The 22867-nt window shown below is 40.7% G+C and overlaps 1 protein-coding gene across 1 annotated transcript in view; it reads left to right on the top strand.

Annotated features, from left to right (window-relative positions):
• Positions 1-21922, top strand: part of LOC146772941 (uncharacterized) — a 199627-nt gene extending 177705 nt beyond the window's left edge. Inside the window, exons 7-8 of the mRNA XM_085637042.1 lie at positions 17161-17213; positions 21650-21922. Coding sequence (XP_085493168.1) covers positions 17161-17213; positions 21650-21742 — 146 coding nt within the window. The 3' untranslated portion in view covers positions 21743-21922. The remainder of the gene's footprint in view (positions 1-17160; positions 17214-21649) is intronic.
• The last annotated feature ends 945 nt before the right edge of the window (positions 21923-22867 follow it).

Genomic DNA, 22867 nt, shown 5'->3' with positions numbered 1-22867 from the left:
AGGGATGTGACATATGTACATGAATATGTTGCAACTCTGTGCTTCCCTCTGTCCTGCTGCACAAACTGCAGCCATGCGGTAACACAGGCACCCTTGCACCATGGTGCAAGTAAGTCTATGTCGTGTGGAGATTGTTTTTGTGCAGGAAGGGACACCTTCCTGCACAAAAACAATCAGTAAAGGCATTTTCCTCTTTCAATGTATGCTGTGGAATGCAGCATGCATTGAAAGAGGAAAGAATGAGGAGAAATGAAAACAATTCTCCTCGTTGCGCCTTGCTACACCAACTTTAGGATGGCGCAGCATTCACACACATCTCCAGATTTGCAATTTCTTATAAACCTGGAGATGTGTCTTGTTCTATGGGTGTTGCGTGGGACACCCACAGAAACACCTATGGGACGCCCCTTCAATGCAAAGTTCTGTGTATGAAGGGATCGTATTTACGAGGAGAGGAAAAACCATGCAGGGTGGCTTTTCCTCTCCTTGTAAATATGAAGGAGTGCCTGGCGCCATCACTACGTTGCAAAAAGTGACGTACTGGTGGCACAGGGTGCTTGTAAATCTGCCCCATAAGTGCTTAGGTATTGGCAGACTGATACAATAAGAACATAGTGCTGGATGGGTGATTGAAGAATTGCATGAGACTGACAGGAGGTATCCTACGCTGCATGATTGGGTACTACTTCAGTATTTAATGGAGTGGACCAATAGTATGTATTTGCTTAGAGATTTGTAGGGATTATGCACAGAATATTTTATGTGTACTTGTGTTGGTGCCTAGGTCATTTTATAAGAATACCACTAGTAACTGGAATGATGACAGTGCTGCAAACAGAGTGAACACTTAATTTATAAGTCCTTACATATTGGTGGAGGGATAGGATAAGTAGATAGTGGTAGATAAGTGATTAAAGAAGTGCATGGGACAGACTGGATGATTCCTACACTGCATGAGTACTAACTGGGTATTTAGAAGAGTGTATCAATTGTATGAATCTACTTAGAGGTCTGCTTGGATAGTGCACAAAATATTATAGATGTACTTGTGTTAGTAGCTAGGCCATTCCATAAGTTCATGACTAGTAACTAGAATAATTACAGTATTACAAACAGAGTGCAAAGTGAATTTATAAGTGCTTAGGTATTGGTGGAGTAATAGGATAAGTAGATAGTGCTGGATGGGTGATTGGAGAAATGCATGGGACAGACAGGAGGATTCCTACACTGCATAGGTACTAACTGGGTATTTAGAAGAGCGTATCAATAGTTTGTAACTGGTTAGAGGTGTGCATGCATAGTGTACAAAATATTGTACCTGCACTTGTGTTTTGACTACGCCATTCCTTAAGTATACGACTAATAACTGGAGTAATTTCAGTGTTGTAAAGAAAGTGCGTGCTGAATTATAAGTGCTTAGGTATTGGTGGAGTGATAGGATATGTAGATAGTGCTGGATGGGTGAGTGGAGAAGTGCATGGGACAGACAGATGGATTCCTAGACTGCATAGGTACTAACTGGGAATTTAGAAGAGCGTATCAATAGTATGTAGCTGGCTAGAGGTCTGCATGCATAGTGTACAAAATATTGTACCTGCACTTGTGTTAGTGACTAGGCCATTCCTTAAGTATATGACTAATAACTGGAGTAATTTCAGTGCTGCAAAGAGAGTGCATGCTAAATTTATTAGTGCTTAGGGATTGGCAGAGTGATAGGATATGTAGATAGTGCTGGATGGTTTAATGGAGAAGTGCATCGGACAGACAGAAGGATTCCTAGACTGCATAGGTACTAACTGAGTATTTAAAAGACTGTATCAAAGCTCTGTAGCTGATTAGAGGTCTGCATGCATAGTGCACAGAATATTGTAGCTGTACTAGTATTGGTGTGTCTATGGTTCCGAGAATGGTAGTCTGTATTTTAGGGTGTGAGGAGGTGCATCAGATGATCACGTAGATGATGTCATCAGTGATGTCATTTGAGATGTCATCAGTGATGTCATCAGTGATGTCACTGACCATGTCATGAGTGATGTAATATGTTACGTAATCAGCAGTGCATTACTTCAATCCAAAAAGCTGGCCTGGTCACGATGTGAAAATTCAGGAATTGATACAATAAAGAAAAGAAAACAAGTGTTAATATGCACACAATGTCATTTCAGCATATCTTGCCCCGTGACCGCCATACCTGTATGTTTGTCAACGTGACTTATTCATAATAAACATACTTAGAATTGCAAACATCAACATTAACAATGGACTACACAATACTTTAAAGTGAAAGGCTATCAGCCATATTAATCTGGGCACGTTGCTTATAATAATGGTTCTTACACAAAAGAAAAGGAAAAAAAGTGGTGTTAATATACACACACTATCCCTAAATAAAGTTCTAGCGATTATAGTTCCATTCCATTCACAGCTCATTTGAGATGTCATGAGTGATGTCATGAGTGATGTAACTGACCATGCCATGAATGATGTAATGTCTGAGGTCATTAGCAGTACATTGCGGGGCGTAAGTTATAGTTAGCTCAGGTAACTATAACTGCTCAATTTCACTGGTTGTGTATGAGTGAAATCTGAGTCTAACTATACCGTCCCTGTAATCTTTGTTTTTTTCAGCAAATTTCTAGGTTTTTTTTAACGTTAAGTAAGATGCAGATCACAATGGATGGTGGGGGCTTGGAAGCAGGGCCTGGCATTGTGCTGCCCCCACCTAAGCTTGCTGCTCCTGCCTTCCCTCCTCCTAGCCATCCATTGTCCAAGTCCATGTCCCTGTTCCCTTATTACAGCCCTGTGTGGCCGTTGTTCTGCCACTGGCCTTCCCGCCTTCTCTGAACAGTTAGCTTGCTGCCCCATCCACCTCCTCCCTATCCTCTGTTGTCTGAATCCATGGACTAGCCTCCTCCCTCCTGCCATGCATGGTGTGATGTGCTGCCACTGCCCTCCATTTAGCATGATGTACCAGTCCACTCCTCCTGCCCTCCATTGCCCAATTCAATGCCCCATCATTGACCTCCTGCTTAGCCTCTGTGCTTAGCTTAATGCCCCTATTCTCCTTCACCCTGCCCTCCGATGTTTTTGTGCATGCCCCTGCTCCATCCTTTTTGCCCACCATGTTCCATGGACCTGCCACTCCTATCTACTCTGAGTATTCTGTTGAGCTGCCACTCCCCTCCCACCTGCCTAGCATTGTCAGATGACTGTAATCTGTTCCTGCCACCTCGACCCTGCCTGTCCACATTCCATGCCCCTATCCCCTTCCTCCTGTCCGCCATGGTCCAATTTACTGCCACACCATTCTGCCCTCCCTGGTCTGTTGTGCTGCAACTGCTCCTCCTGCCTGCCCCGCGTGGTCTGTTGTGAGGCCCCTTCCTCTGATCTCTCTTTTCTGTGCCCAGGTCCTGACCCTCCCTTCTATCCTCCATGGTCCTTTGTGCATGCCCCTGCACCCTCCTTTTTGCCCATCATAGCCATTGTGCTGCCACTCACCCTCCCACTTGCCATGCATGGTCTTCTGTGCTGCCACGGCCACTCCCACCTTCCCTGTGTGGTCAGCTAGCTGCCTCTGACCCCCCACCCACCTTCCCTCCATGGTCTGTGTGTATACCATCATAGTCTCACTGTTGCTCTCCATGGTGTGTCTTGCTTCTAGCGCCCATCCTGCCTGACCTCCATGGTCATCTTGCTGCTCCTGCCCTGCCCCCAGCCCTCTGTTTCCATGTGCAGACCCCTATTCCCTCCCTCCTGGCTTGTCTGTTCCATTGTAATGCCCCTAATCCGTCCCTCTTGCCCTTTATGGTCTGTTACACTGCAGCTTTCTCTCCTGTCTGTCTATTATGGTCAGCTAGCTACCATTGCCTCTTTCCCCTCTGTTCTCTGTTGTCCATGTGCATGGTCCTGTACCCTCCCTATTGCTTTCTATGGATTTTTGTGCTGCACTCCCATCCCGCATGCCGTGTGTGGTGTATTGTGCTGCTGCAAACCCTGATGCCTGCCCTGTAGGGTCAGTTTGGTGCACCTCTCCATGTCCCTCCTGTCCTCTGTTATCCGAGTCCATGTCCCTACCCCAATTCCTCCTGCCTTCCATGATCCAATGTCCCATAATTGCGAACATTTTGAACTTGGTAAGAGGGAGATTTTGAAAAATAACTGGGGTATTGATTTTCCCCTTTGAGTTAACATTGAAAAAGAGGAGATTGTAGACAGGAGGCAGATCAAATAAAGCACATTTGAGCTTAAAGACATTGGACGTTTCCTGGCTGAATCGGGTCTGTTAGCATGTATGGTTGTACTACCACTGCCTCTTCCTTCTGCCCACAATGGTCTATTATATTGCCACAGCCTCTCTTGCCAGTCCTGTATTGTTGGTTTGTTGCCCCTGTCCCCCTTTCCACTGTCCTCCATAGTCTGTTGTGCTGCCACTGCCCTTCCTGCCAGCCCAGTGTGTTCAAATTGTTGCCTCTGCACCCTCCTACCTGCCTTCAATTTTCAGAGTCCGTGCCCCTGGCCTCTGCCTCTCAACAGTATCCTAATGAACAACTAGATTGCTAAAATTCTATATTTATTACAAAAGTGTGGAACGCCTAACGTCATCTTGATGTAATCAAAACTGTAATACCTAGAGCATTTCCTTTAGAAATTACATATATGAGAGGGTCTTATTTGCATCAAAATTATAGTTAGTGCTCTAAAAAACTAAAATGAGGACATATTTTCTGAGTTTTCAAATAGCGACAAAGCACTTTTAAATTATTTGTTATCTTTATGGTTTTTTTATCCAGTTGACCACTTGATTAAATATTGCATTTAGGGGAGAGGCTGTGGTGTTACTTCCAGAGCTGCAGACTTTGCAACTGGGGAACCAGGTTGGAGTTTCTGCTTCAGCTCGACATTCTGTGATTCTGGTCAAATCACTTAATCTGCCCATGTCTACAATCAAAATGAATTTGTTCTTGTGTGATGTAACCAATGCTCATGTAAAGCACTCCAATACCTGACAAGTCTGCTCTATATAAAACTGCAAAAACATAAAGAATAAAAAGTGTTTTGCACACTTCTGTCATTGGGCTACACGTGGGCTACATTTAGGTGATATTTGTGTTACATTTGGGCTCTTTTGTCTCTGGTGGTCATCTTGGGATATTTATTTGGTATGAAGTTTCCTAATTTCCTCATTTACTGCAGTCTCCTCAGTAGGAAATGCTAACAGTTTTTTACTTTGATTCCATCAAGAAGGTATTCAGATATGTCACACATTTGCCATACATTCTGAATGTTAGCTCTCTAGTTGCTCATTATATCACTGTAGTAAAGCTACTGCTCACCAAGGAAGTCTGCTGCTGGTATTAAAAGTGCATGTTTTAGTCTGCATGTCAGAATTTTTTAATGAAATAGAAGAGGATTTGAGAAGTCACTCAAAATGTGCCCTCATTTTTCTTTCTTCAGCACTAATCATAATTTCTATGGCAAAATGAACACCCTCATTGTGTTCCTTTTTAAATTAAATGTTTTAAGTGTTACCAGTTTATTCGAATCAAGATGGCTTCAGGTGTGCCATACTTTTGTCATAAGTAAGACAGTAAGCGCTCTAGTTGTTCTTAAGAACACTCTGGGACATTCTGTCATTGGGCTATACTTGGGCTACATCTGGGTGATATTTGTGCTACATTTGGGCTCTTTTGTCTCTGGTGGCCATCTTGGGAGACTTATTTGTTATGAAGTTTCCTAATTTCCTCATTTACTGCAGTCTCCTCAGTAGGAAATACTTTCAGTTTTTTACTTTGGTTCCATCAAGAAGGCATTCAGATGTGTCACACATTTGCCATAAATTCTGAATGTTAGCACTCTAGTTGCTCATTAGATCACTGTAGTAAAGCTACTGCTCACCAGGGAAGTCTGCTGCTGGTATTCAAAGTGCATGATTCAGTCTGCATGTCAGAATTTTTTAATGAAATAGAAGAGGATTTGAGAAGTCAAAATGTGCCCTAATTTTACTTTCTGCAGCACTAATCATACTTTCTATGGGAAAATGAACCCCTCATTTTGTTCCTTTTTAAATTAAATGTTTTAAGAGTTACCACTTTATTCCAATCAAGATGGCTTCAGGTGTGCAATACGTTTGTCATAAGTAGGACTTTTAGCGCTCTAGTTGTTCTTTAGAACACTCTGGGAAGCTGCAGTAGAACACCAAGGAATCAACTGACAGTCTCTGCCCTTGTTGGATGTACATGTTTTACTGAGAATGTCAGACTTCATTCTCAAATGACTGAGAAAGATAATGTGAATTTACAGAAAATATGCTCTCAGTTTAGCTTATAGATCACCTTCCAAACCTCTGTGGGAAAAGCATGAGAAAATAGTTTTCTCTCAAACATGATTCATGATATCCCAGCAGAAGGCTTTTTCACGTGGTAAAATCACCTTAGAACACATCACAATTCCTAAAATGAGTATGGTACCATCAACAAATGATTTATAATGTAACTACAGTCTTAAAACCTTCTATTAACTGAAATGCTTTTTAATGAGGTGCTATCATGTATATTGGTCCCAAGATGGCTGCCAACACTTCTTGGATGAAGTGCTGACAGCCAATCAGATCTCACGATGAGATGTGTGGTTAGGCGCCGCCCAGATATATATGTGATTTTACTTTTGATTTTCTCAGGAACTACTGAACGGATTTACACCATTTAACCAAAAGGCATGACTCTGAACCAAGGGCTACATTTTTGCCAAATTTGGTGTAATTCCGTTCAGTTCGGGCTGTAGCTGCGACTAAAGGTTCCTATGGAAAACTGCATGGGGAAAACACGTTTTGAGACCCCCCCTTTTTTCTCGGCCCCCGTTTGACGAATCACCCCAAGACTTTCAGAATAGGAGCAGACCGGAGCTGGCCAAAAGTTTTGAAAATTTCACGAAGATTCGTCAACCGGCTCCAAAGTTATTAGGAATAGAATGTTGCGGATTTCCTATGGAAAATAGGTCCTAACTATAACTACCTACTGGCAACCGTCAGTAGGTCATGTGTATATATGTATATATATTGCTTCCAATCCTGGTTTCTCACGTGCAGAAACAGGCACTGATTCTGTGGGATGCTATTCAAAGAAAATTCTTTATTCCAACAATGTGGCCCAGAAGCGTTTCGGCGGACAAGTCCGCCTTGCTCACTGTGTCTGGCCTCACTCTGGTAAGTTAATTTAAGCATTTCCATACATGTGACACAAACCAGAAGGTCGCTTAGCAACCGGTAAATCAGTGATAAACATAGAAAAAATACTAACAGAAAATATTTCTTCTGACTCGTATTACCTTAATGGGTAATGCATTAGCCACCTATACCACAATTAACCTAGTATGGATTGTGTAATATTTTCTATATTCTATTTGTTCATACAAAATAATTGTTGTATTTCTGTAGTCACTATGAATTGCAATGCAATATATAAACAGTATGTAAACAATGTTTAAACAATATATAAGCATATAAACATATCAGCATAAAGCCCAAGTGGGCAATGATGTTGCTGGCATCGGATCATACCTCTACTCAATTTTGTTGAATTGGTAATGGTTGAAAACCTGAATGGTTATTACTACATAAGGAAATCTAGATAGTTAAAAATTAAAACAAAATAAAAATAATAGGAATGTTATCAATGAAACATAATGTGAAAAAACAAAAAGAAAAAGAAAGATTGAGTCAGATCTCATGGGGTTAGTTTAAAAATCTAGAGTGGGCAGACTTCTACATCATATTTTTACTAGTGCTAAATGATTAAAGGTGTACACTCATAGCTTCGTCGGCATTCATACCATTCGGAATTTTACAATCCAACTGGATTATATATCTCGACTCCAGTCTTCTAAGTGCTAGTTGTCTATTGCCACCTCTGATGTTCTTCTTTATGCTGTCAATAACAAAGTAAGAAAGATCTTACACTTTGCCGCCATGTACCTTATTAATATGGCAGGCCACAGGATATGTAGGGTCATTATTACTGATGGCCCTTAGGTGTTGTAGTATCCTAATATGTACAGGATGAATGGTACTTCCCATGTACATTTTTTCACAGGTACAACGTAACACATATACCGCAAAATCTGTTTTGCAAGTATAATTCTCCCTGATCTCAAGTGGAGTTTTTCTTAGAGGAGTGGAAACTGATCTAGTGTTAATTCCATATTTGCAGGCTTTGCACTTTGTGCATTTAAAAATATGTATATATATATATTCAGTGAAAAAACCATAGGTTTCACACACGTTATAGTTAGCTGGACATTTCACTCGTAAAAAACCAATGAAATTTTCCCGTTATAGTTAGTTAAGCTAACTATAACTCGCGCGCCCGCAATGCACTGCTGATGACGTCACATATTACATCACTCATGACATGGTCAGTGACATCACTCATGACATCACTGATGACATCTCAAATGACATCACTGATGACATCACTGATAACATCATCCAGTGAATGTGTGTTTTTCTGAAAATTAAATATGTTTTATATATGTATATCTCAAGGTCGATGGAAGAATAAATGGGTATATAAGTGTCTAAATGGATGATTTGTTTTTTAAAAATTGATTGTGTAACTGACTGATTAAGTGTATCTTAGTGAATACATGGCTTAGTGAGTAATGTTTAAATATGTAAATATCTGTATCAGTCTCACTTTGTGTATAAGTGGCTGCATGGGTTGGTGAGTAGCTACATGAGTGTCTATATAGGTTATTAGTTGGTTTTTTGAGTATCAGTGTCTATATGGTTCGGTGGGACGTATTACGTAGTGCATAGGTGCATGAATGAGTGACTCACTGTTTGTATGTGTTGAAGACAGCATATGTGCAGGACTGTATGGGTGGATGAGTGTGTGTATGGGTGTGTTAGTGAGTGAATGGCTGTCTCAATAGTGTCTTTATGAGTAACTACATATGTTTTAAACTAGTATATGTGACTATTGGTGTATATAAGTGAGTATATGTGAGAGTGAGAGATTGAAAGAGTTCCTGTATGAATAAGTATGTGTTTCTATAAGTGATTGTTTAAAAAACTAAGTATGTGTAAGTTTCTGTAGAAGTAAGTGTGGTGGTGTGTGTATAACTGTATATGCAAGTAAATGTATGTTTCTTTCTTTTTTTCATGAGTGACTATGTGTGTCAGTAACTCTGTGGATGAGTGGCATTGTGTAACAGGATGTATTGGTGTATGTGTACATATGATGTGTGAGTACACGAATGAGTGACTGTACAGGACTGTTGGTGAATGAGTGGATGTTTATGTGGTTCTTAGAATTATTGAAGAGGTTGTTGTAATTGGTATTGGTATGTCCATTTTTTTGAAAATTTCAGTCTCTCTTTTTGAATGTGTGTATCAAAGGTTATATTAGGGTGAGAGGAGATCTGCCACTCCATCACATGGATGATGTCATCAGTGATGTCATCAGTGATGTCATTTGAGATGTCATCAGTGATGTCATGAGTGATGTCACTGACCATGTCATGAGTGATGTAATATGTGACGTCATCAGCAGTGCATTGCGGGCGCGCGAGTTATAGCTAGCTTAACTAACTATAACGGGAAAATTTCATTGGTTTTTTACGAGTGAAATGTCCAGCTAACTATAACGTGTGTGAAACCTATGGTTTTTTCACTGAATTTGCAAGGTTTTTTAAAAGCTAATTCCTAACTATAACATGTGTGAAACCTATGGTTTTTTCAGTGAATTTGCAAGGTTTTTTAAATGCTAATCCCTAACTATAACATGTGTGAAACCTATGGTTTTTTCAGTGAATTTGCAAGGTTTTTTAAATGCTAATTTCTAACTATAACGTGTGTGAAACCCATGGTTTTTTCAGTGAATTTGTATGGTTTTTTAAATGCTAATTCTTACCTATAACATATGTGATTCCCATATTTTTTTTTTGATTTTGTATGATTTTTTTATTATAAATTCTTATCTTAAAAGTGTTTTTTTTTTTAAAAAAACAATTTTTTTTTTACTTTTTATTCTCTTAAAACACTTTTTTTTTTTATAAAAAATATGCAATATATCAAGTTTTCTCTTTTTTTTTTACCAAACAGGTAAGATATATTAGTATAACATAGAAAATGTTTTTTTTTTTTTTTTAGTGCGCGTACGGTAAGCGTACGGTAAGCTTACGGTTTACGCAATGTTTGTAATTTATCTACTCTGTTTGCGTATAGTTACGCAATTTGCGTAGCCGCGTGTACTGTGCGTGGGGCGCGTAGGCGTGTACGCTACACGCGCACGTTACGCGGAAGTGTTGTGGAGTGACTGTTTTGCGCATGCGTGCGAGCGCGTGTCTTTTTTACGCGCATGCGCACTTTTACCGTAAGCGCACCGTAAGCGTAACGTAAGCGGAACGTACGCGCACGGTGGGTCATGTGATCATGAAACACAACTTTTGATTGGTTGAAACTACTTTCAGTTCTAGAACTCTCCTACACCACACCCATTCCCCTCATTTCTGCTTGTGATCCCTTAGGAGAAGGAGCTGAGTTGTCTTTGGGATACGATGGCAGACCAGCACTCTTCTGCTGAGAGTGAGGCTAGCAGCACCACCATCAGGCAGAGAAGGAGGAAACAGAAGGGCTCTTTCATATGGGAGTATTTCACTTTTCCAGAGGGTGAGAAAAAAGTCAATGCTGCACTGGTGACTTGCAAGCTGTGCCAGCGTGTACTTTCGCGAGGTAATCCCAACAAGAAGTATTCCTTTGGGAATCACACTATGTTGAGACACCTTGAGGATGTGCATCCTAGGACACATGCACGACATACTAGGGGCAACCCTTCAGTAAGTCGCGCGAGCACATCCACAGCAGCTCAGCTGAGTCCTTCTTCGGAAGCTCAGCAGAGCCCTTCATCTGTGGGGGCACAATCACCTTTTTCTGAACCTCTGGAAATGAACCCTCGGTTTGGTAGGGTTACTATGCGGTGTTCATTTTGCCATGATCTAATTGTTCACAGGGAGACCAGTGTTTCCCTCATTAACAACAGAATAGATCAGCACAAATGTCGAACCAGCTAATGTTCCCATACTTCCTTTCCTCTGTCCCTGCATGAACACAACGGCTCTTTTAAGAGCCAACCTTACCTCTCAACTTTTTTTTATTTTTTCCTTTAAACTTTTTTTTTTTTACCGTACGCGTACGGTAAGCGTATTTTTTTTTTTTTTTTTTTAAAAACACTAAAAATCAATTACCACATCTCAAGATCCTTGAGGAATTAATAACTAAATACTAAAAATCTTTTTGAGATAAAGTGGAAGAAAGAGACCTTCTAATTTCTCAGTTACCTGTCCCACCCAACAATTTAATTTTTAATTAAAATGTAATTGAAATTACTTGAAAAAATGGTTGGTTTTTTTTGAAAATTTTCTTTCACAATCTGAAAAAAAAGAAAAAAGTATTAATATTTAATAAATCAATATATTACACAGAGTCATGTTTTCACATTAGTCACAAAACGAAATTTCTTTGCCAATTTGAAAGCACACTTACTACTCTTTTTTTTGGCAAGTGATAAACACTTTTACAGACTGACACATTTTGAATCCACTTTTCAGATTCTTAAAAAAGCACATGTCCAAACTGCTTTTTCAGACCAGCACCATGTGTAACCTGGGTGACTGACTACACTCCAGCAAGGGCAACCAGCCTTAGTGATGCTGAATGTATTTGTATTACTGACTGAAACCTCAAACCCCACTCGGTTGTGAATACTGTGCATGATTCCACAGGATAAGCAGCTGGGTGTGTGCTAAGAGTCTGCTACTGCACAAAAAAAATGGCTCCCCCTTTCCATCTAATGCAACTGTGAAATCACCAGAGCAATACGCAATAAATCTCTGCCTGTAATTCCTCTTTGCACACAGAGTCATGTTTTCATATTTGTCAGAAAACGAAATTTCTTTCCAATTTGAAAGCACACTTACTACTCTTTTTTTTGGCAAGTGATAAGTACTTTTACAGACTGACACATTTTGAATTCACTTTTCAGATTCTTAAAAAAGCACATGTCCAAACTGCTTTTTCAGACCAGCAGCATGTGTAACCTGGGTGACTGACTACACTCCAGCAAGGGCAACCAGCCTTAGTGATGCTGAATGTATTTGCATTACTGACTGAAACCTCAAACCCCACTCGGTTGTGAATACTGTGCATGATTCCACAGGATAAGCAGCTGGGTGTGTGCTAAGAGTCTGCTTCTACACAAAAAAATGGCTCCCCCTTTCCATCTAATGCAAATGTGAAATCTCCAGAGCAATACGCAATAAATCTCTGCCTGTAATTCCTATTTGCACACAGAGTCATGTTTTCACATTAGTCACAAAACGAAATTTCTTTGCCAATTTGAAAGCACACTTACTTCTCTTTTTTTTGGCAAGTGATAAACACTTTTACAGACTGACACATTTTGAATCCACTTTTCAGATTCTGAAAACAGCACATGTCCAAACTGCTTTTTCAGACCAGCACCATGTGTAACCTGGGTGACTGACTACACTCCAGCAAGGGCAACCAACCTTAGTGATGCTGAATGTATTTGCATTACTGACTGAAACCTCAAACCCCACTCGGTTGTGAATACTGTGCATGATTCCACAGGATAAGCTGCTGGGTGTGTGCTAAGAGTCTGCTTCTGCACAAAAAAAATGGCTCCCCCTTTCCATCTGATGCAACTGTGAAATCACCAGAGCAATACACAATAAATCTCTGCCTGTAATTCCTCTTTGCACACAGAGTCATGTTTTCATATTAGTCAGAAAACAAAAATTCCTTTGCCAATTTGAAAGCACACTTACTACTCTTTTTTTTGGCAAGTGATAAACACTTTTACAGACTGACACATTTTGAATCCATTTTTCAGATTCTTAAAAAAGCACATGTCCAAACTACTTTTTCAGACCAGCACCATGTGTAACCTGGGTGACTGACTACACTCCAGCAAGGGCAACCAGCCTTAGTGATGCTGAATGTATTTGCATTACTGACTGAAACCTCAAACCCCACTCGGTTGTGAATACTGTGCATGATTCCACAGGATAAGCAGCTGGGTGTGTGCTAAGAGTCTGCTTCTGCACAAAAAAATGGCTCCCCCTTTCCATCTAATGCAAATGTAAAATCACCAGAACAATACGCAATAAATCTCTGCCTGTAATTCCTATTTGCACACAGAGTCATGTTTTCACATTAGTCACAAAACGAAATTTCTTTGCCAATTTGAAAGCACACTTACTACTCTTTTTTTTGGCAAGTGATAAGTACTTTTACAGACTGACACATTTTGAATCCACTTTTCAGATTCTTAAAAAAGCACATGTCCAAACTGCTTTTTCAGACCAGCACCATGTGTAACCTGGGTGACTGACTACACTCCAGCAAGGGCAACCAGCCTTAGTGATGCTGAATGTATTTGCATTACTGACTGAAACCTCAAACTCCACTCGGTTGTGAATACTGTGCATGATTCCACAGGATAAGCAGCTGGGTGTGTACTAAGAGTCTGCTTCTGCACAAAAAAATGTCTCCCCCTTTCCATCTAATGCAACTGTGAAATCACCAGAGCAATACGCAATAAATCTCTGCCTGTAATTCCTATTTGCACACAGAGTCATGTTTTCACATTAGTCACAAAACGAAATTTCTTTGCCAATTTGAAAGCACACTTACTTTTCTTTTTTTTGGCAAGTGATAAACACTTTTACAGACTGACACATCTTGAATCCACTTTTCAGATTCTGAAAACAGCACATGTCCAAACTGCTTTTTCAAACCAGCACCATTTGTAACCTAGGTGACTGCCTACACTCCAGCAAGGGCAACCAGCCTTACTGATGCTGTATGTATTTGCATTACTGAGTGCAACCTCAAACCCTTAAAGTATTCCTTATTTTTACCAGTACACCTTAATTTATCGTGAAAACATAGTCCATATTATTTTACATGTTCCTCACATTTAAATTTCTCCCAAAACAGAAAATAATAAACACAACTTCAACAAAAGGAATTCCATTTCTAATATTCATTTCTTAATTTTCCATATACATCCCCTCTCAAACTCTAAACTCACCTTTAAAATTAGTTAGTTGTGAAAGAAATGTGGCACTCAAACAGCAGATTATCAGAGCCAGGATCTCTGTTCTTCACACCTCTCTCCTCTCAGCAGAACCAGATAATGGCAAACTTTCCCTCTCTTTTTCCACACATATACATGTTAATTTCAAATCTCAGTGCTTCCCCCTTTTTTTCAAATGTAATCACACATTTCTATTGGTTGAAAACCAACCCTTTTCCAAAAGTACCCTTCCCTCAACTTGACTTCTGCCTAGTACCCTTCCCCCAACTTGACTTCTGCCTGCTACCATAGCAACAGCTCATGGAACACTGCTGTGTGGAGTTAGGTCAGAAGTTCGCCACACAATGTTTCATTTCCAAAGAGCAGGAGTGCTTGACTTTTCAAACCTAACAGCAAATCCAAAGTACTGTTCTTTGGTAACACATTTTTCTATACCAATACAAAACATGCTTCTATTAATTTACACATACAGCCTAGTTTTTATTCTAGAATGGTATGAAACATCCAATCAGTTCTTTTTTTTATAAAAAAAATATGTATGCCTCCATTTCCAAACTGTCTTTCATTTCTTTTTACCATTCTACTGAATTACACCTCCTGAGTGCATCCAGTTCTCCTTTGAAGATGTTCACAGTGTGGATTGTAGGGCACAGCTATGTCTTCTGGAGTGAAAAGTATGCAGAGAAAACAGATATGGTGAGAGACCTTGCTTTGCCAAATGTAGACATTAAATGGATTGGTCAGAGAGGGTTAAAGTGGCACCAATTGATGCCATTGGTGAAATCCTTCATGCAAATCCAACACCCTGACCTCATAATAGTGCACTGTGGTGGCAATGACCTAGGCACTTTGACTGGGGTAGGTCTGGAAATGCTTATGAAGGACACCTTTGCACAACTGTTTTCACTTTTCCCTAAAACTGCCTTTGTGTTTTCTAACATATGCCAAAGGCAAAAATGGAACTGGTCCAATCATTTCTGTCCGCAGATTGACAAAGCAAGAAAGCACGTCAACAAATCTGTTTCTGCTTTCCTCCGTGACTATGGTATGGGTTCCATTTACCACAACAACTTGCGTTACGACATGCAAGACATTTATAGAGGAGATGGTGTGCACTTCAATGATGAAGGGAACAGAGTCTTCCTCTTGAACCTTAGACTCTGCATCGGTACTTACTTGTAGGTACCACTAAAAAATCACTTCATAAACACAACGGCTCTTTTTAGAGCCCCCTAATATCTAAACTCTTAAATCTGCATTTCATTTCTTTTTTTTTCTTTTTTTTCTACCGTACGCGTACGTTGAGCTTACCGTACGCGTACCCCGCGATTTTTTTTAAAATCAATAAATGTTTTCTTTGTACTTTTCTGTCCTTCTTTGACCCCCTTACAAATGTTAGGGGGTCTGTAACTCTCTCCCTTGCCCCCTTTTCAAGATATCACCCTTTTTTTTCTGAGTGAAATACACAAAATGGCGGCCGCCGTTTCCTGGTTTCGACCGATTTGAATGTTTACTAAGATCTAAGATCCAATCAGAATCGCGCTCGCGCACGCCACCGTACGCGTACGGTAAGCGCACCGTAAGCGCACGGTAAGCTGCCACAGATATATATATTGATTTAAAGGCTATTTTCTCAGAATCTACTGAACAGATTTACACCAAACCTACAAAAGGCACTTCCTTGACCTGAGGACTACCTCTCTGCCAAATTTCAAGTAATTCTGTTCAGCCGTTCAGGCTGTAGCTGTGTCTAAAGGTCCTATGGAAAAATGCATGGGAAAAACGCGTTTTGGGACCCCCCATTTATCTCAGCCCCCGCTTGACGAATCCCCCCGAGACTTTCAGGGTAGGAGCGGAGCGGAGCGCCCCATCTATTTTGAAAAATTCGCGAGGATTCGTCGACCGGCGGCAAAGTTATTCAAAATAGAATGTTGCGGATTTCCTATGGAAACGTGGTCCTAACTATAACTACCTACTGGCGACCGCCAGTAGGTAATATATATATAGATATGTGTATATATATATATATATATACACTTGCCGAATTCATTTCCCGAAGACTAATACCATCTGCACTAGCATGTTGAAGAAATTCAAATCCTTTAAAACTGTATGACTAACTCTGATTTTTAATTAGCTATTGTTAATATGCGCAAGGAGGTACCCTGCGCGAAAACATAAGAAGTAGCTGTAATCATTGAGCCATGTAATACAGCAATATGTGCAAATTGAGTATAAATCGTATTAAGAAAACATGTGAAACAAATAGGAATGAACATGTTACAAGATGGCGGCCAAAGTGCATTATACAGAGCTGGGGAATATGAAAGTTGAGTCCCTCTTTGTTGTCAATCACTAAATGAAATGTATTTTATTGAAAAAAAGTGGTGCACAAAACATCGTGAACAAGGCAGCGCGAGTCTGCTGAAACGCGTTGATGTTATACCTCGTTTGTTGAAAATAAAGACCGAGTGCCCATTCTTTCACCGGAGTGCTGGATGTTTATTTCCTAGAAGGAATATACCCATAGTTGGATATATATATATATATATATATATATATATATATATATATATATATATATATATATATATATATATATATATATATATATATATATACATATATATATATATATATATATATATATATATATATTAACTTTAATTTTTCATAAATGAAGCTGAATTAGTTAGCAATACAATGTACATTTTTGGGACCATAAATAACATTTTGGAAGCAACTATTTTTGCCTCTTAAATTAAATGTGTGTAAAGACGCCATTGTGGTTCATATTTTGACAACCATATTTTGGTCAAATGAAATGTTTATGGTCTACATTTTTACAAACAGTCCATGTGCATCTGCTTTATTCTCTGTTCAGTTTCAGTTTGATGCACAGTAAAGAAAACAGGAACAATACAATTTATGACATACTGAATGTACAATAATTTGTGCATATCTTATCAACATTGAAAACATACAATGTCTCAGGATGTAATAACAAAAACCTGTTACAATCAAAGCTATTTTTCTGTTTCAGGAACCCGTGGGAGACAGACTGTGGCAATTAGGGCACAAACAGAAAGCACACAGGTAAGATGAACCCAGTAAATAGGACTTCCACAAGGTTTCTTTTTAAAAACTCACACAAAGGAGTGGAAGTAAGTTTGGAACTCAGAAATAGAATGATGCAATGGTAACCCTCAATAGCTCAATATCCACTCAGAAAGATATCTTATAGCTAGTAATGTCAAAGTCAAAAGGGTTTGGTTTTTCTTTTACACATTCATGTAGAAGCACACAATATAATAACACACGTGCACACAAACACATCTACAGATTACATTTTCATAGGGTCCAACAGAAGTACCCGCATCCTAGTGCAAAGTTTTTCAAGCATACAGGTGTTAATGCACATATACAAGAGTCCTAGATAATGCTGTGCAGAAGGAGGCCCATGGTGATGAAACTTAGCCTGATTTGTGTTCGGAGGCATGTTGCAATTTACGACAGAACAGTTCAAAGTGATGTGCACAGGGAATGCACTAATGACGCCCCCAAGCTGAGCACTAGTTGATGTCTCTCTTAGAAACACAGGATGATGTTCCTCATGAGAGTACTGAGTCCTGTGATTCACGTGAGCACTGGGTGCTGTGCTTTGGGTGACCGCTGGGTGCCATGCTTCATGTGAGCACTGGGTGCTGTGCTTCATGCGAGCACTGAGTCCTGTGCTTCATTTAAGCACTGAGTCCTGTGCTCCAAGCGAGCACTAAGTCCTGTGCCTCATGAGAGCGCTGAGTCCTCTGCTTCGTGCAAGCAGTGGGTGCTGTGCTTCATGTGAGCACTGGGTGCTGTGCTTTGGGTGAATGTTGGGTCCTGTGCTTCACGTGAGCACTGGGTGCTGTGCTTTGGGTGAATGTTGGGTACTGTGCTTTACGTGAGCACTGGGTGCTGTGCTTTGGGCGAATGCTGGGTGCTGTGCATTGGGGGAGCGCTCGGTGCTGTGCTTCAGGGATGTACCACATGAGGTTTAGTAGGAACCAATTATTTGTGGAGGCGCAGCCCACTCCTCCCCAATATTGTCTGTATTTTATTATCAAATGGAGTTGTAAAGTCCCTATGTCTGCATTAAGATCCACGGCACAATTTGCTAAGACACCGCAGTCCTTTTAGTCCTTTCTATTCTGTATCTTTATGGGTTTTTTCCATTATAATGTGAGACTGCAAATAGCAGAATGCAAAAGTAAAAGATTAAGGAGCATATATACAAGTGCATTTAGCCACAAGAAGTCACTTTTTCTGACGTTCCTGGGGTGCAATGCCCTGCTCCATCTTTACAACGCGGCGTTAAGCCACTTTGTATAGTTTACCACTGCTTTGTAAAATTTGTACTCTTTCATGCAGGTATCAGCATGAAAGGGGCATGCAAAGGGTGTTGCTCTGGGTGTTGCACCGCAACACCCAGTGCTTTTTGATGCTGCCCCAGATTTACAAGGATCTGTAAATTTAAGACAATGCCAAAGACTAACGCCATGCAAGAGCAGGCATTTGATTGGCGCAATCAGGAGAATTACTTTTATTTCTCCTTGATTTCGCATTTTATTTGTGTGATGCTTTCTGCAGCACCCTTAGAAAGAGCAAATCGCCTTTAAAGATTGATTATGTGCAGGAAATTGTACCTTCCTGCACATTAACAATCATCCCTGCAATGCAGGCACACCGACCGGCGGTGGCGATCCGACCGCCATAACTCCCCGCCCGACGGCCATTTAGCCCCCGCCACATTAGCATGGCGGGGGGTACCACGGCAGATGGAAAGACCGTCCGCCGCTCTTCCACCGGCAGGCAATCATCACGATTGCCTGCCGGATGGAAGAGGCCCACAATATGGTGGCACCGCCATCCATATTAGGATGGGTGCGTGGGGCATGCCTTTCCATGGCGTAGACTCCGCCATGGAAGGGCATGCGGCGAATGCCTTTGAGAGCCCTCTGCGGGCCCCCGGGGGGGGTGGGGGGGTGGATGCCTGCACTTGGGGGGTACCATTGGCATGCACAAGGTGGCAGGCACCATGCGGTGCTTGTCACGTTGTGAATGTCAATGCACAATATGCATATTTTGCGTTGCGGCGGGTGCTGCTGACAGCACCGTCTGCTGCAATGTAAAAGGTGTGGGAAGCGACCGCCAGGGTGGCGGTCGAATCCTAATTTGCATAGCGGGACCACCACACCCATGGCGGTCATTCCTATTTACCGTTACGGTGGCGGCATCGTAATGGGGCCCTTAATCTACCTGATGCTTTTTTAGTGAGGGAGAGTTATATGCAGATAAAATACCATGTCAACCCATCGCCTCCAAAGTTGAACTCTTGAACAGAAGGAAATTCCACCCTGTGCTTGTCTAAAGTATGTCTCAGGTGCTTCTACAGTGTAATTCATATTCCTCTGTGAGTGTCATAGATGATTTCAGGTGTCCCACAACCCAAACATCATTCACTATGGAGATCCCAATGAGGTCCCATTCACTAAACCTTTCCGGCTTTGCCACCTTGTGTAATACCATACCTTGCGATAACAGGGTCTCTCTAACAATCTTGTCTTTCCAGCCACTCCACTTTACACAAATAGGCTTCTTGCAGCAATGGACAGATGCATAAAATGCTGAAAACTGGACGTGCTTCTGGTTTGCAAGCTTTAAAGTGTTTTCTTCTTCATTTTATCAATGTACCATATTCTAAACAAAATAATGGGTACCTTAAGTAACTATTTTTATTTACTTGGTGCCACCAAGGATTCATTATAGCCACTATTCACATTTCAATCCAGATTGTAAGGCTCCCAATAAAGAAGCATTGGTAAATGCACTTGCTCTCCTTCGTTATTATTAGGTACTGCATCGCATGACTCAGATGATTCACGTCAAGACTGGTTTCTAACAGGTCACCAATAAAAACATGGTAAAAGAGCTATACTCAAGCCTGGATCATGATGCGAATCTTCTGTTTTTTTTAATGGAAGACAGTAACTCAGATGAATGCACCAAAAGGGATACTCCCCTTAGTGAGAGGCCAACAAATGTGACAATTGGTCCCCGGGACATTTAATGATTTGGGGACTGAACCGAGGGATTCAAACTTGCTTCAGGCTGTTTCCCAGTCGTAGGTCAAATGTTCAAGTCTTTCAGTCACTAGAAATCTGGCCTCTCCCTAACTCGAGCCCTAGAGTCAACATTGCATAATGCTAATTTAGGAATCCCACAGATGAGGTGTTCTACCGCAGCTTGCTGCCTTGTTGAGCGAAATACAGGTCAATGAGTAGAGCAGGTCCTTCCACACGTAGCAGAGGGAACAAGAAGGCCCTCCATGCTCGCTCAATGAAGGGCTTCTAGTCTGCCCGCTTAATCTCCAGTTTGGTTGAAGGTTCTCAATGGCAAGTCAAAGCTACATGGAAATACTGGACCGGTTGCTCAACATCTTCCACTGATGCCACAGCAGGACTGATGACCAGCATCAGTGCTTATTCCCATCTGTTTGTAATGTTCAATTTTTCATAAATAGGAGAGAGACGAACTGCAGAAGAATGAGAACCAAGGGACAGGGCTTTTTTTTAAAGTTCTAAACAACACTAGCTTCTGATCCATAGATGTGTAAAGCAGAAACTCGTAGTATACGTACTATACACAGCTTGCCACAAATGAAGAGGACACAAACTAAAGCAAACTTGTGGTGTGGCAAGTCTCAAGGTGACCTCATATCCTGTGATGTTCTAAGGACTCTTTCAGAATAACAACCTCTCTGGAATGGAGCTCAAACTAGGGATGAGAGGAAGAAGGTGCCCAGTAGGGGCATGATGCTGCTGGGGAATGGCGATGAAGGACAGCGATGTGGCATTTTTACCATCATAGAGAATAAAGTACCTGAACTGGTACTTAATTAGGATCTGAAAGGAGCTCTGGGGAATTATTGAGCCCACCGCGCTCAGTGACAAGTGATATAGTCGTTACTGAGGAGTTATGGCCTCTCAGTTGGACTGGACGGAGAAGTATCTCTATTTAAATTGTTGAATATGGATCTGATCTCAAATCCTCCACTTCACCAAATGTTGTGATCCAAGTCAATTCATTCTATCTCTGTGAACATCAGTTTCCTTGTTTGCCAAGACTGGGGGTGCTTAAAAACTGGCTAACAACAGAATACAAAAAATGTGTAACAACTGGTAATCTGCATTCATGTTTAGTGCTCTTAAGATCAATTGCTCTTAATCTCTCTCTTATTATAACATCTTTCTCCAGTCTGGGAAGCACTGTGTTTTCTCTTTTAGCAATAGATTTATATGCTTAAATATCACACATGCCAAAAAAGTTTTTAATGACAGGTAAGTAAGTTAGCTGTAGTATTTGTTCAGGGTTTACAGTACCCGTTTTAGGGTAATCACTCATTAAGTGTAATATTATATAAAGGTACCTTTCTTGAATACATTAGCTCTTTGTTTATATAATAATAAAAATGATTGTGAATATTTTTTGCACAGGGGGACATCCTGTATGCAGACCTGGATTTTAATACTAAGAAGCCCAAGAAAAACAGACATCAAGGAAGGCTCAATAGGAAGGAAAAAGAATAAAGATCGGCGAAGAGAAATCCAACAAATGTATGATAGAAAGAGTGAGACCCCTGCCTTCTTGGAAGCCCCTTCATATACCTCCTCAGGCTCCCAAGTTTACTCTGTGCATTCCCAGTAACACCAAGTGTGTTCCTTGCTCATTTTGGTCCTGCTGAAAGCAGACAGAACATATCAGTGGAACCGACACGGAATCAGGGATCACATGCTAAGTTAGACCTGGTAATTCCAAGTCCCTCATACTTTCCCTGATTCCCTGCCAGGTGATCCAGGATGCCTGGTAATTGGAGGGAGATACCGTCCAGAACTTCTAAATCTGACCCCATTCCCCCTGTCTAGTTAGTAAGCATGTCATATTTGTGCTTCTCATAGCAAAATATACTAAGATAATCACTGATAGAAGGGCATCCTCCCTATAGAGGTCTAGAAAGAGCGATTGCTTCTGTTTCTGTTTCATACGCTTCTGTTGGCGAATATTGTGCTCAAATTTTAAAAGGACCAATATGTAACCTTTTCCTTGAAGATGGTCTTACTCATTTGCTTAATCGAAGAAATAAGCTTCATTTTTAATGTGTTCCTTTGAAATAAACTAAGAGGTTGATAAGTCGCTATAATCGGAATAAATTAATAAATTTACACATAAACATGAACTAAAGTCATGAATTTTGCTTAATTAGATCCTCACACAAAGTTTGCACCTTGAATTTCTCATCAGATCTGTCTAATGTTTCACAGACCTGCATTCAATCTAAGCTGTTGGAAAAACTTTCTTTTTTAAAGCTAATTCTCATTTCCATCCTGCTAATACTGTGTTTGTTTTAGTCCTTAGTCCAGAATTCCTGTCATGTCTTGGCTTCTCAGTCCATTGGTGTTGATCAGTTTCAAATGTTGCTGGTGGTCTTTCTGGACTGGCTGTCATTCTATGCTCCAAAGAGCCCCAGATTGCTGTACTGATGAGGTGACTCCATGTAGCTAACAGTGTGATTTAGAAATGGGTTGTGAGGCATATTCCTCTCATTTGTGTAAGAGGTGCTAAAATGGTTGAGACTCCACAGAGGTAATTTCTTCGCCAGGTAATTTCCCTTTTGCAAGATGGCAGAGTGAGTTAACACACGTCACAGGCTTCTG

The sequence above is a fragment of the Triturus cristatus genome, chromosome 12 (genome assembly GCF_964204655.1).
Source record: "Triturus cristatus chromosome 12, aTriCri1.1, whole genome shotgun sequence".
Classification (NCBI taxonomy): Eukaryota; Metazoa; Chordata; class Amphibia; order Caudata; family Salamandridae; genus Triturus; species Triturus cristatus.
This window is presented reverse-complemented; position numbering and strand designations above follow the sequence as displayed.